The sequence below is a fragment of the Lissotriton vulgaris genome, chromosome 1_1, assembly GCF_964263255.1.
Source record: "Lissotriton vulgaris chromosome 1_1, aLisVul1.2, whole genome shotgun sequence".
In the NCBI taxonomy this organism is placed as follows: Eukaryota; Metazoa; Chordata; class Amphibia; order Caudata; family Salamandridae; genus Lissotriton; species Lissotriton vulgaris.
In genome coordinates, this window is record NC_141685.1 from 769,951,300 (window position 1) to 769,973,409 (window position 22,110).

The following is a 22,110-nucleotide window of genomic DNA, read 5'->3' on the forward strand; positions in this document are numbered from 1 at the left end:
GACTTGTTGCCCCAATCCTGGGTCCAGCGACGTCGACAGCTTCATCCATCGTGGGACAGCTCGCTATTCCATCCTGGTCGCCGACAACGCCTCCTGGTCCGTGAGATCTGCAGAGCACAGCGTCGCCCACTCACATAGTCGAGGTGACTACCATCTGGTGCCCTCCTGGTGCCACCTGACTACTGGCTAGTAGTCACGAACTTGGTCCCCTCTGCTTTCAGGTGTCTATCTTCGATCCAGGCTTGGATCAACTCGAACTCTCTTCACTGGTCGCCTGCCAGCAACTTCTTTCTTCAGGCTCCTCGTCAGTCTACGAGGATTCCTGACGTCTTTTGAGACCTATGCAGCTGCAGCCCCTGGGCTAGGTTACTTCGGCATTTCGGTGCCCCAGCATAGCCTCACTATCCAAGGGTCAGAATCCACTTTCGTTTTCCTCCTACCAGGTCGGGTTCGCCCGAGAACACTAACTTTGTGAAATCTAGCTACCATAGACTTTGTCCCGCATCACGCGTGAGAGTGCACACTCTGCACCCGAGTCCCCTAGGCCTCCTATTTGTAATCGGAAGGTTCAGTAGTCAAGTCCTAGCGATTCCAAAGCCTATTAGTACAGTACTTACCTGCTAGTAATTTCGCATTCCACTTTTGTAGTATATGGTTTCCCGTGCCCCGCGGGCATTTGTGTAAATTGTGCGAACTCAAGTATTTTCGTAAGAGTTTTGTTTTGTGCTTAGTCTGCGTCTCACTCTGTCCTGGATTCCTCTGTATTCAGGACGTTAGCTGAAGACATGCACGACAACTGTACACAGTATGTGTACATCAGGAACAGGATGAACACGAACACCTGAGTCTGTCTGAGCGACTGGTTTTTACTCTGGGAAAATCCAGTTCCATTAAATTAATTTTAACTGTGTCATTCCAGGCAGGCAGCACTCATGTGTAAAGCAGCCTCAGTCCCACATTGTAAAATCCAGTCCAGACTGCCAGCGCACACAAGCAAACCCAAATGTGTTCTAGCTTATTGGGCAGCTGCAGTGATGTTCAGCTTGCATTCTGTGGCAAACACCTTGCTTGTCGGGAGGTGTGCTTGCCCTGCTTGTCAGGGGGCGTGCTTGCCCTGCCCGCCAGAAAGCATGCTTGCCCTGCCCGTCAGGGGGCGTGCTTGCCCTGCCTGTCAGAAAGCATGCTTGCCCTGCCCGTCAGAAGGCATTCTTGCCCTGCCTGTCTGGAGGTGCTCTTGCCCTGCCTTTCAGGAGGGGTTCTTGCCCTGCCTGTCAGGAGGTGCGCTTGCCCTGCCCATCAGGAGGTATGCTTGCCCTGCTCAGGAGTCGTGCTTGAGCAAAGGATGTTTCAGAAACTTGTTTATTTATTGCCTTTTTCCAGGCATTGCGTGGAATTATCAAAAGCTGTAGGCTTGCTGCCTCTAAACTTCATTGTGTTATTATTGCGGCCAAGGCTGGCATACCAGACTGAGCCCGCCTCCTCAAGGGTGGATTTCAGTTGATATCTTAAAGAGTCTGCTGGAGCCCTCAAGATCCCTAGGCATAGCTTTATAAGGACCACTAGCACGTCCGATCAGTCCTCCAGAGGCCAAGCTTCAATCTCAGCCTGGATTTCCTGGCTGTCCTCAGGAAAAGGAGCACTGATTTGTATGCTTTGGGCTAAATTAAAAGGTCGTTCAAGAACCTCCAGCACAATTTAACTTTGTGCATGCACAGTTTGTGCCTGCAAAATCTCCGGACCCTCGCATACCACCCACCCCTCCTCTATGCTGGTACTAGGGTAATGTTTGCATTGGTCCTTTGTACTCTCTACCACCCCTATATATTACCCTTAGAGTGCTTCCAGTCACATCCCTCCTGTTAGGATAGAAGACAACTCTAACGACTAGTATCCTATGTGATTATTAGATTGTATCCATGTGTATCCCCTCCCTGTCTTTAGAACTATAGCCTTAACGACTAATCGACTGTGAAACTGCTGGAATATAGCCATGTGTTCCCCTCCCCCGTGTGAAGTGATAACCCTACTCACTAGAGCAAAAAGAAATGTGTTCCTGAAATGTGTAACGTAACTGACTCTATGTAAAGTGCCTTGTAAAGGGGCAGCTGACATTCCAGGAGCCTAGTCCCGACAGCTCGACGACTTCGGAGGGTTGGAAGTGGTCCCCCGCTACACGGCGGAGGAGGGCTCTGGACATCGAATGCTGTCCTTGTAAAGCGCGCTGATAACCTAATCGGTTCAAGATCCTGAAATGTGCAACGTAACTGATTCTATGTAAACTGCTGTGATAACATGTAACTGTTGCTATGTAAAGCGCTCTGATAACCTAATCGGTTCAAGTTCGCGCTATAGAAAACTCTAAAAATAAAAATAAAAATACCCTGTCCTCATAAAGAGAACAGGGCTGTTGTGATTCTAATAAATACATTGTTTATTTTCATAACACTTGTGTGGTGTCCTTTCACTTGGTGTTCAAGGGGTATATGTGATGGTATAACAGCTGGCTTAACACGCCCTCTAGAGTTTAGCCCGAAGACTGCTCGTATCCATGCTACTAGGATAGCTGGTCTATAAGGTTGACTTACAACCAATCACCATAAGGGTTGTTTGGACTGATACAAAGTGCTCACTAGAATAGTGAACATTATATATCAGGCCAACTTCTCACATTGGTGAGCAGCGGTTGGGATTTGAGCTTTCTGTTTTACCACACGTATCCTAAGAATATCTTGTGAAAGATCACATAAGTACTTCAGGTACATATAACTTAGCTTAGAATACTCTGAGTTCTACTGAACCAGCTGTTGTAGCTCCTCAAGGCTTAGCACACCTTGGCTACAACTCTTAGCAAGGGATCGGTAGGCAAACCTATAGTTTAGGTAGGTGCATCACTTACACCACACTAGAATCAGCATGTCAGACAAAGGAGGAAACTCTGAGTCTCCCCTTGTGTCAGTAGACCTTCCACAGGTCACTTCCAGATATGCTGCTCTTAACATCCAGGAGATGAGACAAGTGTGTACCTCCAGGAAACTAAAACAGGGGTCTAACCCCACAATTCCTTTTCTGATTGGTCTCTTAGAGACTTATGATGCTAGGAGGGCTGGTAACACAGATCCTTCTCATCCAGATGGGAACATGCCTCCCCTAGAGGGAACCACAGGTGACCCTGACCTTATCCATCTCTCTGCAGAAGGTGAAGAGGAGGATGAGGATCTAGAGTTATCTGGGGATGAGGCAGATAAGGGACAGGTAGAAGTCAGTAGACTAACCAGGTCCAACTTAAGCAGGCATGAGGATGGTACTAGGAGACCCCTGGGGCCCCTCTCAGACCAGCTTAACATTGGGAGTGGACGAGTTAGGTCTCTATCTAGAGGCTCTAACAGATCCATTCGAACCAATGGCTCTCAAACCTCTTCTCACAGAGGGATGACATCCCCTCAGAGGAGAGTGTATGAAGCTAAAGAAAGGGAGGTCAATCTGAGGATTGAAAGGGAAGAACTTGCCCTGGCCAAAGAGAGACTTGCCTTTGCTAGAGAGCAAGAATTGAGTGGGACAAACCCCACTGGTGGCAGCATTATACCTAGCAATAGGGACAGGGGTTTTGATACAAGACACCTGAGTAAGATAGTGCCCCCCTTTAAACAAGGGGATGACATCCACAAATGGATAACTGCTTTGGAGAGGGCCTGCACTGTGCAGGGTGTTCCCCAAAGTCCGTGGGCAGCTATCTTGTGGCTCTCCTTTGAAGGTAAAGGTAGAGATAAGCTCCTCACTACTAGAGTTGAGGATGCTAACAATTACCAAGTCCTGAAGAATACACTGGTTGATGGGTTTGGTTTAACCACTGAACAGTACAGGATGATGTTCAGAGACACCCAGAAAACTCAGTCTCAGGATTGGACTGACTTTGTTGATTGTGCTACTAAGGCTTTTGAAGGCTGGCTACTGGGTAGTACGGTTACTGATTTTAAAGGATTGTACAATCTAATTATGAGGGAGCAAATCTTAAGTAATTGTCAGAACCAGTTATTACACCAGCACCTGGTAGACTCTGATCTGACCTCTCCACAGGAATTGGGTAAGAGGGCAGACAAATGGGTCAGAACCAGGGTCAGGCCTAAGAACCAGGGTGGTGACCAAAAGAAGGAATCAACCAAGCCTCAAGAGAAGGGTGGGGATAAATCCACAGAGAAGACTTCCCAAGGGCCCCAAAACTCCAACAAGGGTGGTGGGTCCCAGAACACTCCTTCAGAACAGAAGAAACCTTATTGCCAAACCTGTAAACAGGTGGGCCATTACAAAAGTGTTGTCAGTTGCCCTAAAAATAGCAATAAGGAAAACATACCCCCAGGTAATACTCCCAGACCTCCTGTTACCACTAGTGGTAATCCCCCAGGTGGTGGGAGTGCCCCCAAGAATGTGGTGGGAATTACTTTAAGCAATCAGGTGGATTATGGCCTAGCCAGATCCCCTGACACAACTCTTGTCTGTGAGACTGGCATGGGGTTTGCCAACTTCACTACTGGTCCCCACATTTTGGAGAAGTATAGACAAGAGCTCCTAGTCAATGGTCAGAAAGTTGAGGCATTCAGAGACACAGGGGCCAGCATCACCATGGTGATTGACCATCTGGTCCCCTCTGATCAACTGACCCCTGGTTTTACTTATCAGGTGACAGACATTCATGGAGTGAAAAGAAGGCATCCCATGGCAGTAGTCAAGCTCAGCTGTGGTAATGTCACAGGGCCCATGAGAGTGGCAGTGACAGATAACCTACCTGTAGATTGCTTACTGGGGAATGACCTGGAACTCTCAGCATGGGCTGAGGTGGAGCAAGAAACTCACTCCAGGATGATAGGCCTACCCAGAAAGGTTAGTGAGGCAGTAATAGCTACAGCCCCAGTCCAAGCACCAGTCCTCCCTGAAAAGGTTGGAAGGGCAGTGGTAGCCACTGCCCAGGCTCAGACAGACTTCCCAGAACAGGATAGGAGGGCTGTGACAGTCACAGCCCAAACACAAACTGAGTGCCCTCCTGAAAAGGTTGGCAAGGCTGTAATGGTCTCAGTCTCCACTCAAAAGATAGTGTTGTGAAGCCTGAAACAATGGATCACTCCACTCAGACAGAGAGCATTGAGGAGGAAGAGAAATCTCCCTCCCACCAGACTCTAGGAAAGGATCAGCCTCCTCAGGGAACTGATCTGACCCCTTGTGAAGGAACTGCCCCAGAGGTAGTCAGGCCTAGCCTGGCAGAGCCCCTTATGTCAGTGGACCCTTCAAAGGTGGGACCCAGTCTGGAGCAGGTAACCTGCCCCTCTCTACCCTGCCTCAGTCAGCCCAGGGCTGAAGAGGTCAGGGAGGCCAGTGGTGGACCCCAAGGGACCCCCTGTCCAACGGAACTCCTTAATCAACAGATTAGGATCACTGAAGCTGGTAAACCTAGCCAAGTGAAAATAAATCAGACTCCTGAGGGATCCCCCTTAAAAGTAGTTAGGGACCTCCCACAGCTGGACACTGTTGGGCACAGCCAAACATGGGGCCTAAAAACCCCAAACCTGACCTGTCCCTCCAGTAAGCCAAACAGAGGGACTCCGCCTCCAGCTTTAGGTAGCCAGAGGCTGACCCTGAGAGCACAGTGCATCTCAGCTAAGGAAAGAAAGGCACACATGATGGATGGTGATTGGAGGAAGTTGAGCCCAAAGGTAGAGGAGCCTCACTTCAGCACTCCATCCCAGCATCAGCCTTTTTCTTTCCCAAGACACACCAAAGACAGAGATTCCCTATGGTGGAGACCCTCAGATACCCTTAGGGTGAGGGTTTCCTTAGTGGACCATGACACAGGGGGAAACCAAGCCAGAGCTGGTCCTTCCTTATATGGCCACTTAGGTAATAGAGGCTTACCTGGACAAGGATAGCCTTATCTCCTTTCGTTTGGGGGGGGTTGTGTAGGAAGGTAAATCCTGACTATGGTTGCCCCCAATTTTTTTGCCCTGTGTTTTAGCTGGTTTTTGACATAGTCGACCTAGGACCCTGCCAATCAGGACCCCAGGCCTACTGCTCTCTCTGTAAAATGGATTCCATGTACCTTAGGTACATTTCCAATTGGTACTGGGCCACCTTATCAGACCCTGTAACTCAGGGCATAGGTGTACCCAGGGCCTACCAGGGGCTGAAGCATGTATTATGCCACCCCTGGATGGCCATCTTAATCTGACACAACTGGCTGCACGACAGCTGGGGCTAGGTGGTGTACTCACCCTTTGCTTTAGATATAGTATACCTATATCTAACCCTAAAAATGGACACACAGATTCCTATCAGTCACTCCTATGGCAGGCCTTGACAATCCTGAAGGCAGAGTGCTTGGAATCGTGTGAAATGGTGCTCTGGCATGAGCTGAGCCCGTTTGCAGCTTGCGGAACCAAGTCCTAATAGCTGTTCCATGATAACGCATACCATATACTCTTAAGTGCATTATAATCCTCGCGGTTAAATGCTATCTTTGGTATTGCTTTATCAAAACATGTCGAGTAAGGTTTCATACGAATTGGAATACTAACCACTCGCCAATTCTGGCGACGGGGTTAGCATTCCACCCTTCTAGAGGGACACGACATGTATGTAACTGTGAACCCCGGTTAAAGTTAAACGAAGTCTCAGCTCGACAAAATGGATGCTGCCACCACAGACCCGAGTCTGACCTCCTGCTGCTGGGAGTCCTTCCAGCGAGGAGAGCTTGGACAAAGGGTTTCCTGTCAGGGGCGGTGCTAGCACCATCCCAGACAGGGTTTTGTGTATCCTGGGTAGGCAGGGCTTTACAGGAAGGTGACTGCTGAGTGGCACCCCGGTGCTCACTACGCATAGGCCGGCCAGAACCAGTTCCAGGGGCACACCAGCCCCTGGCCTGGGGAAAGTCTGGCATGGAAGAGGGGTGTAACCAACCCCCTCCTAGTCCCACCCATAGGCAGGACCTAGTCACCGGGTCAGCCCCTTTTCCTAGTATAAAGTTAGGAGCGGGCCCCCTTCCAAATTAGATCATCTTTGGAATCAAGACACGACTTTCTACGAAAGGACTTCAAGATTTCTTCTTCAAGATTCTCCCTTGTGACTAAGGAGTAGTCACCCTGCATCCGCAGGCACCATCTTAAGAACACTGCGGTCTGCTGCAAGTCCTTCCTCCGGAATCCGACTGCCCAGCTCGACGAGAACCGGCTTCCCTGGCACCTCTGACCTCTACCCACCTCTACAGCAAAGCTGAGAACCGTGGGTGCGACGAGACCTCGAGGGACCAGCCATCTTCAAGACTGCACGACTTCTTTCCAGCACGACCGCCGAGGGATCCTCTGGTGAGTGCTTTGGGGTCCGAGAAGCCCCGACCCTGAGCAGCTCCAGCACCGAAGTTCAGCCTCCCAGCATCTCCACGATCTGCGTGGGGCCCTTCTGCTTTTTGCTGCTCACCGCGTTGTTTGGCTACTAGCCCGCTGGCTTGTGGCCTTCTTAACGACGCCCAACGACATCACTGCTGCTGGTCTGGTTGCTCCAGACTGGCCCTTGCTCCCTCCCAAAAGAGGAGCACCCCGGACCCTCCTGGTCCACTCCAGACGCCATTTTGAGTCCACCGCGTGGGCTTGAATTAGCCAAGACTTGTTGCCCCAATCCCGGGTCCAGCGACGTCGACAGCTTCATCCATCGTGGGACAGCTCGCTCCTCCATCCTGGTCGCCGACAACGCCTCCTGGTCCGTGAGATCTGCAGAGCACAGCGTTGCCTACTCACCTAGTCGAGGTGACTACCATCCGGTGCCCTCCTGGTGCCACCTGACTACTGGCTAGTAGTCACGAACTTGGTCCCCTCTGCTTTCAGGTGTCATCCATCTTCGATCCAGGCTTGGATCAACTTCAACTCTCTTCACTGGCCGCCTGCCAGCAACTTCTTTCTTCGGGCTCCTGGTCCGTCTACGAGGATTCCCGACGTCTTTTGAGACCTATGCAGCTGCAGCCCCTGGGCTAGGTAACTTCGGCATTTCGGTGCCCCAGCATAGCCTCACTATCCAAGGGTCAGAATCCACTTTCGTTTTCCTCCTACCAGGTCGGGCTCGCCCGAGAACACTAACTTTGTGAAATCTAGCTACCATAGACTTTGTCCCGCATCACGCGTGAGAGTGCACACTCTGCACCCGAGTCCCCTAGGCCTCCTATTAGTAATCTGAAGATTCAGTAGTCAAGTCCTAGCGATTCCAAAGCCTATTAGTACAGTACTTACCGGCTAGTAATTTCGCATTCCACTTTTGTAGTATATGGTTTCCCGTGCCCCTCGGGCATTTGTGTAAATTTTGCGAACTCAAGTATTTTCGTAAGAGTTTTGTTTTGTGCTTAGTACCCTGTCCTCATAAAGAGTACAGGCCTGTTGTGATTCTAATAAATACATTGTTTATTTTCATAACACTTGTGTGGTGTCCTTTCACTTGGTGTTCAAGGGGTATATGTGATGGTATAACAGCTGGCTTAACACGCCCTCTAGAGTTTAGCCCGAAGACTGCTCGTATCCATGCTACTAGGATATCTGGTCTATAAGGTTGACTTACAACCAATCACCATAAGGGTTGTTTTGACTGATACAAAGTGCTCACTAGAATAGTGAACATTATATATCAGGCCAACTTCTCACAATATGCTTAAAGACAAATTGCAGTGTGCTGGGGGAGAAAAGCAGCTCCTAGATTCGAGGCGTGGCTGTCGGACGTGACCTATGGACAAATACACAGCTGGCCATGTTTTGGGAACTAATGCCGGCTGCTTCCAGACCCAGGGACATATGGGAGCCCTTTCTAACATGGGCCAGATTGTGAGATGCCACACCTGATAACACGGACTCCCAGGTTGCAAATGTATGCTGAATACTTAAATTTGTACTGTTGCCTTAACTACATCAATGCTCATTACAGTCATCGTCAATGCTGACTTTTTTAAAATCCCATTGTTCATGACGAGCTGAGCTCGTCATGAGTGTATGGAGGTGTACATCATGACGAGCTCAGCTCGTCATGAGCGTCCAAGGAGTTAACCACTTTTATCCTCCAACTAGAGTGCTTGACTGTGTGCCTTTGTGTGCCTAACTACAAAAGTCATGTATCACATCTGTATTTTATTCATGTCCTCCTTAAGGCTGTATTGCATTGTATCTGAAAATTCTGGTTGTACCTCAGACCAATCCATGTTCTTAAGTTATGCGGCTTTTCTGTCCGCGCTCGATTTGCATAAATGTATAATCTGTAAGGTCGTCATATGCTTTATATTGCTGTATACACTGGCTCGACTGTAAAATCTTAATAAAAACAATTATAAAAAAATATATATTTTTTTACAAAACTATTGCTCTTGGATTCAGTCTGAGTGTATGTGATAATTTCTTTCCTTAGTTTGTACAACAAATGCCTAACACTGCCCTCTGATAGCTGGACTGCTCGATCCCACATGGAGCTTTTTTCTACTTAAGCCTCTCCAAGCCTCTGGGGATCCACTGGACTCTGTGCACACTATACCTTACTTTCGTATAGTATATACAGAGCTATCTTCTTACTGTTCGTCCATACTACCACAAATAGAGAACTTTGTATTTGCATTGATCCCTGTGAACTCATCAACCTTCTACAACTAAAAAGTGTGATCATTTTTAAACTTCCGTCAGGTCGTTCTAAACTAATGGTTATGTTAAATGTTATTTGTTAAGCACATGATAACATTAGAACAAATCTCTTGGCTCTGATGCATAGCATATATGTTGTTCTATCAGCTATGTCGTTTACAAATGCCTTTGACCAAACTTGGAAGAATATTTAACCCAATAGGCTAGAAACCTGATAAATGTGTTGTTTGTTGTAGCTTCCGGATCAGACCATCTCAGACAACAAGGAGCACAAGCCAGGTCCCATCGGAAAAGAGCGTTCAATGAAGAACCGAAAGGTTAAAGACATCCAACAGACTGACTTAGAGGGTCAAGACAAGCCCAATCCGACTGCAGTCCACTCAGAAGGCCCTGTTATTGTGAAAGAATCAAAGGCAGTGACTGAGATGGTGACAGAAATTGGTACATTGTCTGTATCTGCACCAGAATTTGGATCGAACGTGAAGGTTGGTTTTCTCCTTGAATTCAAATTCATCTAAATGTACTTTTTTTAATTACGTGAGAGCCTATTGTTTACTATATATTCTGCATTCAATGGACTAGCTCAACACTGCTTCAGTTTAAGAAAGAGCTAGAAAAAAATTAATTTACACCTTTTTAGAGATGACTACATCTGACAGATTCCTCACTGTAAGAAAGCAGGATCTGCTTCTTATGCTTACCCCCACGTTTTGCTTGATGTGATGCTGTTTTTGACTAGTCTGGCTGGTATCCTGCTTATCAGGACCCCAGTCTATCCGCTTTCTCCCTAAATTGTTGTGTCCAGTACTTAAATACATCCCAGATTGGATACTGGGGTACCCTTGTCAGCCCCTAGTATATGGTACTCATGTACCCGGCGCATAGGTATCCCAGAGGTCTCCCATGGTTTGCAGCATATATTATGCCACCCATGAGAGACCATTCAAAATAGAACTACAGGCCCATCATTGCTGCCTGTGTAAGTTAGTGCATACACCACTTACTAAAGATATAGGTTTACTATATGTAAGGGTCACTGCACTTAAAACCTATGAGTCACCCCTATAGCAAATCTTTACAATCCTGAAGGCAGGGTCTTTGGTTCTAAGTTAGAGGGTGCCCCTGCATGATCAGGACACCCCTGGAGCCTAAGAAGTCCACTATCCCAGGTTGACAGTGAAACAGCCATGTTCGAGGCTTGTGAGCTGTAGATCACATGCTTTGCATACTACTGCCATCTAGTGATGGGTCCAGATGTTTGCAAGTTGTTTTTCTTTGAAGAAGTTTTTCCCGTATAAGGTAGTGACTCCTACTTTCTCTTCCACGGGATACTCATTAATAGTCATAAGCACTGAATAATCTTTGAAAAATTTAAAGATAGTAAGGCCACGGCAAGATCACTTGACCTGCAGCCCCAGCCCAGAGGATCCTTTTGTAGGTACAGAGGATTCGGAAAGTCATCCTTTCATTCGCAAGGGCAGCCTCGTCAGCAGCAACATCAGCAGCAACAAAATACGCTGTATAAATCTTATAGAGGAAGAAACCGAGGTCATCGAAGTTGTCGTCAACCCTCCTCCTCCTCTTCCTCTTCTATCGCCGCAGCAAAGCAGCCCTAGAGTTCGAGGCATGTGGGCTGCTCAATTCATATCTGTGCATAGATCGCCGCCTAGTGTTGGGTCCGGATGATTGCACATTGTTGTCCTGGAAGAGTCTTCGAAGTATCACGAGATAGGTGGCTCCTCCCCTGGACTACAGTGCGCATGGGCATCGCCTCCATCCCCAGATTGTTATTTTCCGCCATTGGGTTCGGATGTGTTTCGGTTCCCTCTGTCGGAATCGATAGTTGTTTAACTTTCCTAACTTGAGACCAAAAGGTCTTTAGGATTCGCGTCGGTATTGCCCATCGTTCGGGTTTGTTTATTCTAGGCTCCGAACACTTGCTGCCCTTCCGCGTGCTGTTGGCGCGGACGGGCCCACACGACGCTCCAGACTTTTCAACATGGAACGAACTCCGTTTAAGAGGTGCCCAGTGTGCGCCTCAAAGTATTCACACCTCGACGTGCACCCAGTGTGCAACAGATGCTTGTCGCCGGACCACGACGAGGCCAGGTGTATGGCCTGCTCCAAGTTCCGGTCGAAGAAGACTCTCAAGCTACGTCGGGCCGCAAGACTGCAGGCCCAGTTATCGGCACCCCCACCAACCAACATCTTTGAAGAAGACGTTGAAGACGACACCGTCCTACAAGTTTCGGACTCTGACCCGGCGTCTGGGGATGAAAACTACGACGCGGGAGATGAGGAGTTCGAGGAAGTCGTCGAGGAGGTAGGGGACGACGACGGGGCCATTGCCACCGTGGAGGATAGCTCGGAAGAGGAGCATCCTCATACTGACTCCAGGGCCGAACCCCAGCATAAGGCCCAGGTCGAGGGATCGCCTTCGGGCCTTACCCAAGACCTTAATATTCGTCCCTCAGCCCCGCCTCCGGGCCCGGCCACGGACATTGGCGAGGCGCCACTCCCGGTACAGAAACCGAAAGTGAAACCATCAGGGTCCGCTCCATCTGTATCGAAACCGAAAGTGCAAGTCGCACTGGTGGGATCAAAGGCTCCAGAGGCCTCGGCGCCGAAGAAATCCAAAATGGCCGCCGAGATCAAGAGTCACGCCAAAATGGCCGACCCGAAGACCAGAGTGTCGAAGCCGAAGGCCAAAACGCCAGACGCGGCTGCGTCGGCGCCGAAGCTGGTCGACGCTCTGAAGAGCCGCGTCGACGCCAAAAAGGTCGAGGACCCTAAGAAGGCATCCAAAAAGCGTCAGGACGACCCTCAAGGCTCTGGCTGCACCGATCCCGGTCGACAAATCCAAGGGCGGTGCTGTGTCGGCTACGAAGACTGCGCCGTTGGCCGCCGAACCAAATCCGGACTCTGAGGACTCGCTCGAGCCAGTCCAGCCCTCCCCATCCTTTACCAAAAAGGTCACGGAGTCCCTTCAACGTATTCGGAAGGAGGACGTGGCTCTCGGGCCGAAGAATGTGGCGACGAAGCCTCCACGGAAGCCGGCAAAGGCGCAGACGCCGATCCACTTCACGCTGCCGCCGAAAACGACGCCAAAGGCTTTCGCTCCGAAAGATGGGGCCGGGGTGCCCTTGAAGCTGGTGTCTACGCCTAAACCATCCTTGGTGGTGCCGAAGCCACGGCAACAACCACTAGCGGAAGAGGAGCGTCGAGAGGTTGTCATCGACGCCAACACAGGCAAGCTCTCTCTCCTTAAAAGGAAGATCACCCCGGAGCCGGTGTTGGAACATTTTCATATTCCACTTAAAAAGAAGTTGGACTCTGCGAGCGCTTCTGCCCCTCAAGAGCCTACATCTCCGCAAGGTCTGGGACTCTCACCCACTCACTCTAACGCTGGAGAGGGTGACGAGGATGAGGATGAGGAGGAGGAGTACAATTATCCAGCGTACTCTGATCCAGAGGAGGTAAATGAGCCATGGTCAGCTGGAGGCGACCCTGCGGACCCTCAGACTGGGCACGAGCCGCAGCTTTTCGCGGCAAAGACTTCACCAACGGAGGACTCTGCAGCCTTCAACGCTTTGATTGAGAGAGCTGCGGCCAACCATGATGTCGACCTCCACGCCGACCCAGTGGATGTCGATTTTTCTTTTTGACACTTTCTCAGTGGCTGAAAAGACAGTCAAAACATTGCCAATGCTCAAAGGTGTGCTAAAGCATGCGCCAGAGGTTTTCAAGGAGCCCACCCGGGCAAGGGTCATCAATCCTCGCATTGATAAAAAATACAAGGCTGCGCCCACTGACCCAACATACATCAAGGGACAGTTGCCACTGGACTCTTTGGTGGTCTCCAACGCACGTAAAAGAGCCAATTCACAGACCACAGGTGATGCTCCTCCCCCTGACAAAGAATCAAAGGTGTTTGAGGCATCAGGGAGACGTATTGCTGCAAAGGCAGCCAATATATGGCGCATATCAAACACGCAGGCGCTACTTGCACGCTACGATAGGGCGCACTATGACACCCTAGAAACACTTCTACAACACTTGCCAGATCAGTATAAGGAGGGTGCAGAGATGCTGATTCAGGAGGGTAAACTCATTACTAACGCCTCCATCAAATGTGCTCTAGATGTGGCTGATACCGCCTCGCGGGCCATCAATACTAGCGTTCTGCTTCGCCGGCACGCGTGGCTCAGAATATCAGGCTTTAAACCGGACATTCAGACCACCATCCTCAACCAAACAGTGAATCCAGACCACCTGTTTGGACCTGAAGTAGATGCCACACTCGAAAAGATGAAGAAGGACACTGACACAGCTAAATCGATGGGTGCCCTTCAGTCCCAGCAGTTTCGGGGTGGTTCCTTTCGCCGCTCCAATAGCAGAGGCACCTCAAGGGGTCAAGCGTCACAATCCACGCAATTCTATAAAGCTAACACCCAAACCTCATACACAAACAAGGGTAGGGGTGGATACCGTGGCAACAATGTCAAGGGCAGAGGACGTGGAAATAACAGCTCCAGGTCCTCCACCGCCAGCAAATAGTGACGCCTTGTCACTGCCCCCCGACCACACAACACCGGTCGGGGGGAGACTCCAGCAGTTCCTGCCCGTGTGGAGGTCCATCACCACGGACAGGTGGATCAAATCTCTTATTCAGTACGGTTACTGTCTGGAACTCACTTCCATCCCACCAAACATACCTCCAAGAAACCGTCCTATGTCCGGCGAGCACTTGCACTTGTTGCAGCAGGAAGCTCAGGTCATGCTGCAAAAAGGGGCAATAGAGCTCGTTCCACTGCAAGAACGAGGAACAGGGGTTTACTCCCTGTACTTTTTAATCCCAAAAAAGGACGGATCTCTCAGGCCCATACTGGACCTCAGACCTCTCAACATGTACATTCTGTCAGAGCATTTTCATATGCTTACTCTGCAACAGGTTCTCCCACTGCTCCAGCAAGGGGACTTCCTGGCAACTCAAGGATGCATATTTTCACATTCCACTGCATCCTTCGCACAGGAAGTATCTGAGGTTCACCATTCAAGACCAGCACTACCAGTTCAAGGTCCTGCCCTTTGGGGTCACCACAGCGCCCAGGGTCTTCACAAAATGCCTGGCGACGGTGGCGGCGCACCTAAGACGTCAGAACATCCACGTATACCCCTATCTGGTCGACTGGCTCATTCAAGCAAAGTCGTACGATCAGTGCGCCAACCACGTGTCCCAAACCATTCACCTTCTGCACGATCTGGGATTCTCACTGAATTACCCAAAGTCCCATCTCCAGCCCGCTCACATACGGCAGTATCTGGGCGCGACCTTAGATACTCTGGTGGCTACAGCCCAGCCAAATTCAGTGAGGATCAACAGCATTCTATCGCTGATTCAAAAATTCAAACCTCAACACTCTCTTCCAGCACGAGTGTTCATGCAGTTGATCGGCATGATGGCCTCCTGCATCTCCATTGTCCCGCACGCGAGACTACATATGCGCCCGCTTCAGGAGTGCTTAGCACGTCAGTGGACTCAGGCTCATGGCCAATTAAAAGACCTAGTGTTGGTGAGCGGTCGGGCATACAACTCTCTGCATTGGTGGAATCCACAAAACCTTTGCAAGGGCCGACCGTTCCAGGAGCCTGTGCCACAGATTATCCTGATGATGGACGCTTCTCTCCAGGGTTGGGGAGCGCATGTACTCCACTACACAGTGCAGGGACTATGGACACTACAGCAGAGGAAGATGCACATCAATGTATTGGAACTGATGGCAATCTTCATGGCCTTAAAGGCATTCAAAGTACATCTGTGCAACAAGGTCGTGTTGATCCGGACGGACAACATGACGGCCATGTACTACATTCAGAAACTGGGGCACACACTCTCCGCAGCTGTCTCATCTGGCTCAGAGCATGTGGAAGTGGGCCATTCAGAGGAACATTTTCCTAATGGCAGAACATCTCCCAGGCAAAGACAATCAGATGGCGGACCTGCTCAGCAGGCACAGCCACCAAATGCACGAGTGGGAGATACATCCATCAGTACTTCCAGAGGTGGGGTCATCCAGAGATAGACCTGTTCGCCACAAAGGAGAACGCAAAATGCCAAAGCTTCGCCGCCAGGTTCCCACACCCGCAATCGCAGGGCAATGCGATATGGATGAACTGGTCAGGCAGATTTGCGTACGCTTTTCCCCCAGCACCTCTGATACCGCTGGTGGCACGCAAGATCAGGCAGCACTCGATGACTCTCATCCTGGTTGCTCCAACGTGGGCTCGCCAACCATGGTACACCACGTTTCTGGAACTTTCCGTGGTACCGCATCAAAGGCTTCATCTCACACCCAGCCTTCTGACGCAGAGCCATGGCGACATTCAGCACCCAGATCCGCAACAGCTCAACCTGGCGATCTGGCTCCTGAAGTCCTAGAGTTTGGCTACCTCAATCTTCCCCCGGATTGCATGGAAATCATTCGGGAGGCAAGAAAGCCCACTACTAGAGCCTGTTATGCAGCCAAATGGAAGAGGTTTGTCATTTATTGTGCAAACCACATCAATCCACTAGATGCTTCCATTCAGAACATCATTTGTTACCTGTTTCATCTGTACCAGTGTAATTTGGCTTATACTTCCATTCGCATTCACCTGTCTGCGATGGCCGCATACCTGCAAAATAGACAGCACCTTTCACTTTTCAAGGTGCCTGCTATCAAAGCTTTTCTGGAAGGACTCAAAAGGGTCATTCCACCACGGACCCCTCCAGCCCCAGAATGGAACCTCAATGTGGTTCTTACACGGCTGATGGGTCCTCCCTTTGAGCCACTACATTCCTGTGACATTCAATTCTTGACTTGGAAGGTGGCTTTCCTAGTAGCAATTACATCGCTACGTAGGGTGAGTGAGCTGCAGGCCCTCACAATTCAGGAACCTTTCTTCCAAGTCCATGCTAACAGGGTAGTGCTCCGCACTAATCCTAAATTTCTACCCAAGGTTGTGTCTCAATTCCACATGAACCAGACAATTGAGTTGCCAGTGTTTTTCCAGAATCCTGAGTCACTGGCAGAGCGGATGCTCCACACCCTTGACGTCAAAAGGGCACTAATGTATTACATTGACAGGACCAAAGATTTTAGAAAGACTAAGCAGCTTTTCGTTGCCTTTGCGTCACACCACAAAGGTAACGCTATTTCCAAGGCTGGTATTGCTAGGTGGATCGTGAAGTGTATTCAAATCTGTTACGCAAAAGCTAAACGTACTCTTACAATTCCACCAAGAGCCCACTCCACCAGAAAGTTGGGGGCCTCTATGGCCTTCCTTGGAAACATTCCCTTAGAGGACATATGTAGAGCAGCCACATGGTCTACCACACATACTTTTACAAAACATTACTGTGTAGACGTGCACTCTAAACAGCAGGCAGCTGTAGGGCAGGCTGTTCTCAAGACACTTTTCCAAACTGCTGCAGCTGGCACGGGCGGCCGCCGCTAATGGAGGGACTGCTATGTATTCTATGCACAGATGTGAATTCAGCAGCCCACATGCCTCGAACTGCAAATGCTACTTACCAGTATGCATCTGTTCTTGGCATGTAGGGCTGCTGACATTCATATCGCCCGCCCTCCTCCCCGGCGCCTGTAGCAGCTGCAGTGTTCATATATATGCTCATAGCATGGTCATCACTCACATAGTTCACTCCATCTCGGCCACAATGGCTAAAAACAATCTGGGGATGGAGGCGATGCCCATGCGCACTGTAGTCCAGGGGAGGAGCCACCTATCTTGTGATACTTCGAAGACTCTTCCAGGACAACAATGTGCAATCATCCGGACCCAACACTAGGCAGCGATCTATGCACAGAAATGAATGTCAGCAGCCCTACATGCCAAGAACAGATGCATACTGGTAAGTAGCATTTGCATTCCCTATTCCCAGTCATGTTTGTCCTATGGGGGGTTGGCTTACCCATTTTCTGCGGGATTGGGAATCGGTCACTACAGACCAATGGGTTCTCAATCTTGTGGCAAATGGGTATGCTCTTACCTTCAGGGAATTTCCTCCAACTTACCCTCCTTGTCAAGGGGCTTTCTCAGAGCAACCATCTGTCTCCTTCAGGAGGAGGTTCTGACCTTGTTAAAGAAAGGTGCAATAGAGGTGGTTCCAGAGCAGGAAAGGGGTCAGGGATGCTACTCCCGGTATTTCCTGATTCCCAAGAAGGATGGCAGGCTTCGCCCAATCCTGGATCTCAGGATCTTGAATCTTTATCTGAAACAAGAGAAGTTCAAGATGCTTACCCTTGCGCAGGTTCTACTGGCGTTGCTGGAAGAAGACTGGATGGTGTCGCTCGACTTGCAGAACGTGTATTTTTATATCCCGATCCTGGAGTCGCACAGGAAGTATCTCCGTTTCACGGTTGGGTCGCAACATTATCAGTTTGTGGTCCTTCCGTTTGGAATTACTACTGCACCTAGAGCCTACACAAACATGATGGCAGTGGTGGAAGCCCATCTCAGGAGGTCAGGGTTTGCGGTATTCCCCTATCTGGACGACTGGCTGATCAAAGCAGTCTCCAGAGAAGTGCTCCATCATTTGCAGGAGACAACTCAGTTGTTGTACAGGTTGGGTTTTTCGATAAATGTACCCAAGTCTCACCTGGTGCCCTCACAGCGCAATTTGTTAATAGGGGCAGTACTGGACACTACTGTTTGTCAAGCATTCCCTCCACCTCAAAGGATTCTCGACATTCAGGAAATGATTCCTTTGTTTTACAATGGAGCGGTCGTTCCAGTCCTGAAGGTCCTTCGCCGGTCTGTTTGCTTCATGTATTCTGCTGGTCAACCATGCATGCTGGCACATGAGGGCGCTACAGTGGTGCCTCCTCAGGCAGTGGTATCAGCACAACGGAGATCTCAGGAAGTCTGTGAGGATCTCCAGAGAAACTGCAGCGGATCTGTCTTGGTGGAGCGTGGAGGGCAATCTGTCTCAAGGGAAGCCCTTTCATCTGCCTCCATCGGTTGGCACAGTGTAAACGGATGCCTCCACTCTAGGGTGGAGTGCTCATCTGGGGGATCTGGAAATCAAGGGTCTTTGTTCTCGTGAGGAAAGGTTGCTTCAAATCAACCTTTTGGAATTCAGGGTGATTCGTTTAGCACTCAAGGCCTTCCTCCCTTCCCTTTGCGGTCAGTTGGCTTAGGTCCTGACTGACAACACGACCGCGATGTGGTATGTCAACAAGCAGGGAGGAGTGGGGTCTCATCTTCTCTGCAGAGAAGCTCTGCGTCTCTGGTCCTGGGTTCAAGACCACCAGATTTGTCTGATGGCAAATCTGGCCAGAGTTTTGAACGTTCGCGCAGACAGTCTCAGTCTGCAGTTCTCAACCGACCACAAGTGAAGTCTTCACCCAGAGGTGGTTCGACACGTCTTCCGGACGTGGGGGGGGCTCCTCGGTTGGACCTGTTCGCCACTCACGAGAACGCTCACTGCCCCTCATTCTGCAGTCTCCAGTATTTGTCGCAGGGAGCTATGGGGGGGCGCGTTTCAGGTGAGTTGGGGTTCACAACTGCTCTACGCGTTTCCTCCCATACCCTTGATTCCTCTGGTTCTGAGGACGATTTGCCAAGACCGGGCCCAAGTTATATTGGTCGCCCCGGATTGGCCAAGAAGGGTGTGTACATGGATCTTCTCCACCTCTCCTCGTGCCCGCCGTTCCGTCTCCCTCTCAGGGCAGATCTCCTCTCTCAAATGGAGGGGCAGGTTCTACACCCCCACCTCCAGCCCTTACACCTTCATGCCTGGAGATTGAACGGGACAACCTGAATTCTTTTTCTCTCCCGCCTGATGTGGATGTAATTCTTTCGGCCAGGCGTCTATCCACCAAGTCAATCTATTCCTATAGGTGGTCCAAATTTGTTTCCTGGTGTGGAGAAATCTATTGACCCCTTAAACTTGTTTGTCAAACATACTCCAGTGTTCTCTTTCTGTAGTAGGGGATCTCTGTGTATAGTCATAATCTAGTGAATAGTCCCGCCCATGTGCGTGGACCCCAGAGCAATCAAAAATAATCTCTTAAGTTGTCAAAAAATGCAGACCTGCACAGACACTTAAGAGAGAATTTAAAGACAGATAATGCAGCCTATATCCACAGGCTACACTGTCCAGTACTTCAACTAGAAATTCCACCAAAAACCCACAAACTGCACAGCCTGTCCAGTGTTTTCCACAGAGAAAATCCTTCCCCTACCAGCAGAAGTCTCTGGAATGATAAAAAAAGTGGTAGACAGACAAGCCCCATAGGCTGCCATTATGTGGCTCAGAACAGGATACTGTGCCTTTAAGAGAACTTTCCAGAACTCTCTCAGTATCCCAGAATGCACAGCAGGTCCTTTTTACTTTCAGTTCTTTTTTCCGGCTCCTGCTAGCAGGACCCTGGAGCATTGAGCTCTCCCTTTTTAGGGTGTCTTAACAGATTTTTTCACTTTTAAAGTGTTTTTGAGTGCTTTATTTGAAGTACTTTGGTGGTTTCTTCCTGGTGTGTGTTTTTCAGCACTCTGGGCATTTGTCAAACAATGCAGGCATTGTGACAAACTAAAGAGTGCTCAAGGAAGAAGGCCAAGTCGGACCCACATGAGGTGTGTATCCTCTGCCTTCCCTCATCTCATACCCCTGAGGAATGCAACATTTGCCAGTCCTTTACCAGCAGGACCCTGAGGGACAGAATGAAGATCAGGCTCCAAGGCCTGGAAGAGAGTGTAGTGTAGTTCCTATTTTCCCTATAGGTCCTGCGCATTGGAATAACATAAACAGTAGTATAGACGTAGAAGTGCGGTCTTCCAGGTCTCTACTGACTATGCTAAACTTAATTGGGTTTGTTACCAACCAGCTCAGAGGTCACTGGAAACTTTCTTGACTGAATAGGAAGTGATCAGCTTCCCTGGTAGAGACCAGAAGGGATTCGGTTTTCCAACAACCGCATAAACATGACAACTTTGCTCCTTAGAATAAGAGTCAATCTCTTGAGTCGTGTGAAACAATAGACAGTTATTTTACTCAGTCAGTTGTGCAGATTACTTTCACCAAGATGCAGAGAATAGAGAGATGGGCGTTTTCAATAAAAGGTATTATTTATTGAACAGTCTTTCTTCTCATGCAAGAGAAATGAATTTCCACAATTGCAAGACTAGTTATTATAAAAAGTGCGTACATTAAAAGGAGGATTGCGAAATAATACTGTGAAAGCATTGATATGGTTTCTTAGCCATAAAATGGTTAAAATGAATAAAATATATACATTCATATATACATTTAGCTAACGTACTCAACTGGTGCTTTTAACTACGCCTACCCCAGTGTACCTGACCTAAGCCTAATACTTGGGAGGGAGTAAGTAAGTAGCAGTTTTAGTTAAGATGGTTTTGCCAAGGTTTGCTTCAAGATTTCTCTCTAAGGGTTTAGTCAACACCATACCTCTGGAATAGAATGTTGGAGGTTTTGTATCTCCTTCCAGGACTCGATATCCCAGTCACTCGCAAAAGTAAGCTGGAAACGCCAGAGCTGGATTTTCTCGGCAAGAGAAAAGACAGCGACTCTCTCAGCGCGTAAAGGATGAGGAGGGGCAGCGTCCGTGGGCTGCTTGCATCTGCTGGGCTCTGCAAGGGACAGCTGTTCTGCTCCTGTGTTCACCACACCATCGCGATCATCGATGTCGGCGCGTTTGCTTAAGGCAGCGTTGGTAATATTTATACCTGAAAGGTGCCTTGTTTGAAGTAAGTTTTTGGACATAAGACGTCAATAAAGATGTCACCTAGGAAGTGATCGTCCTTTCAGTGCTCATTAGAGTTCTATTACTAATCAAAACATAGCAAGCAGGGCTTTCCCAGGTTGCTGAGTTCTTGTTGAAGAACTCCGAGTGTAATCTAGGAATCTTAGATAGTGGCTTCTGCTGTGTCATGTACTGTAATGAGCTGCAGAGGCGAGTTTCAGAAATATGGCTGAAATATGGCTCTGATCGTTTTATGCCATTATAGGGGTATGAATGGATTATATCCGTATAGGGGCATAAGGTCACAGTATTGATCGGGGTCCTAGATTAGAACACGACAAGAGAAGACTTAAGGCACAAGGTGGGTCTGCCCATGCTGAGGCCTCTGGGGGGGATCCCCAAGGGCAGGAAGACCAGCAAACGTCCCCGTTCTCCGCCGGCGTCGATTGCACAGACGACTGCGTCGAGAGGGATGACTGCAGCCTGTTCCCCCGTCTCCCCAGGGCTCTGGGTCGAGGCGACGTCGACATTCGGCGTCAAGGGACCTGACTAGGCAGCCGTCGAGATCGTCGTTGACAATATCTTTGTCGTCACCGGCATCGTCGTCGAGTCATCGACGTCGAGAGGCGGCCCAGCTTCGGCTTGCCGTCGAGGCGACTTCGCCGTTGCCGAAGAGGAGGTTGGCGTCGAGGGGATCCTGG

The 22,110-nt window shown here is 49.5% G+C and overlaps 1 protein-coding gene across 3 annotated transcripts in view; it reads left to right on the forward strand.

The window, feature by feature from the left end:
* Positions 1-22,110, forward strand: part of PRRC2C (proline rich coiled-coil 2C) — a 1,200,196-nt gene that overhangs the window by 665,191 nt on the left and 512,895 nt on the right. For all 3 annotated transcript variants that reach the window (XM_086955980.1, XM_086955997.1, XM_086955989.1), the window contains exon 21: positions 9,881-10,129. In XM_086955980.1, coding sequence (XP_086812106.1) covers positions 9,881-10,129 — 249 coding nt within the window. The remainder of the gene's footprint in view (positions 1-9,880; positions 10,130-22,110) is intronic.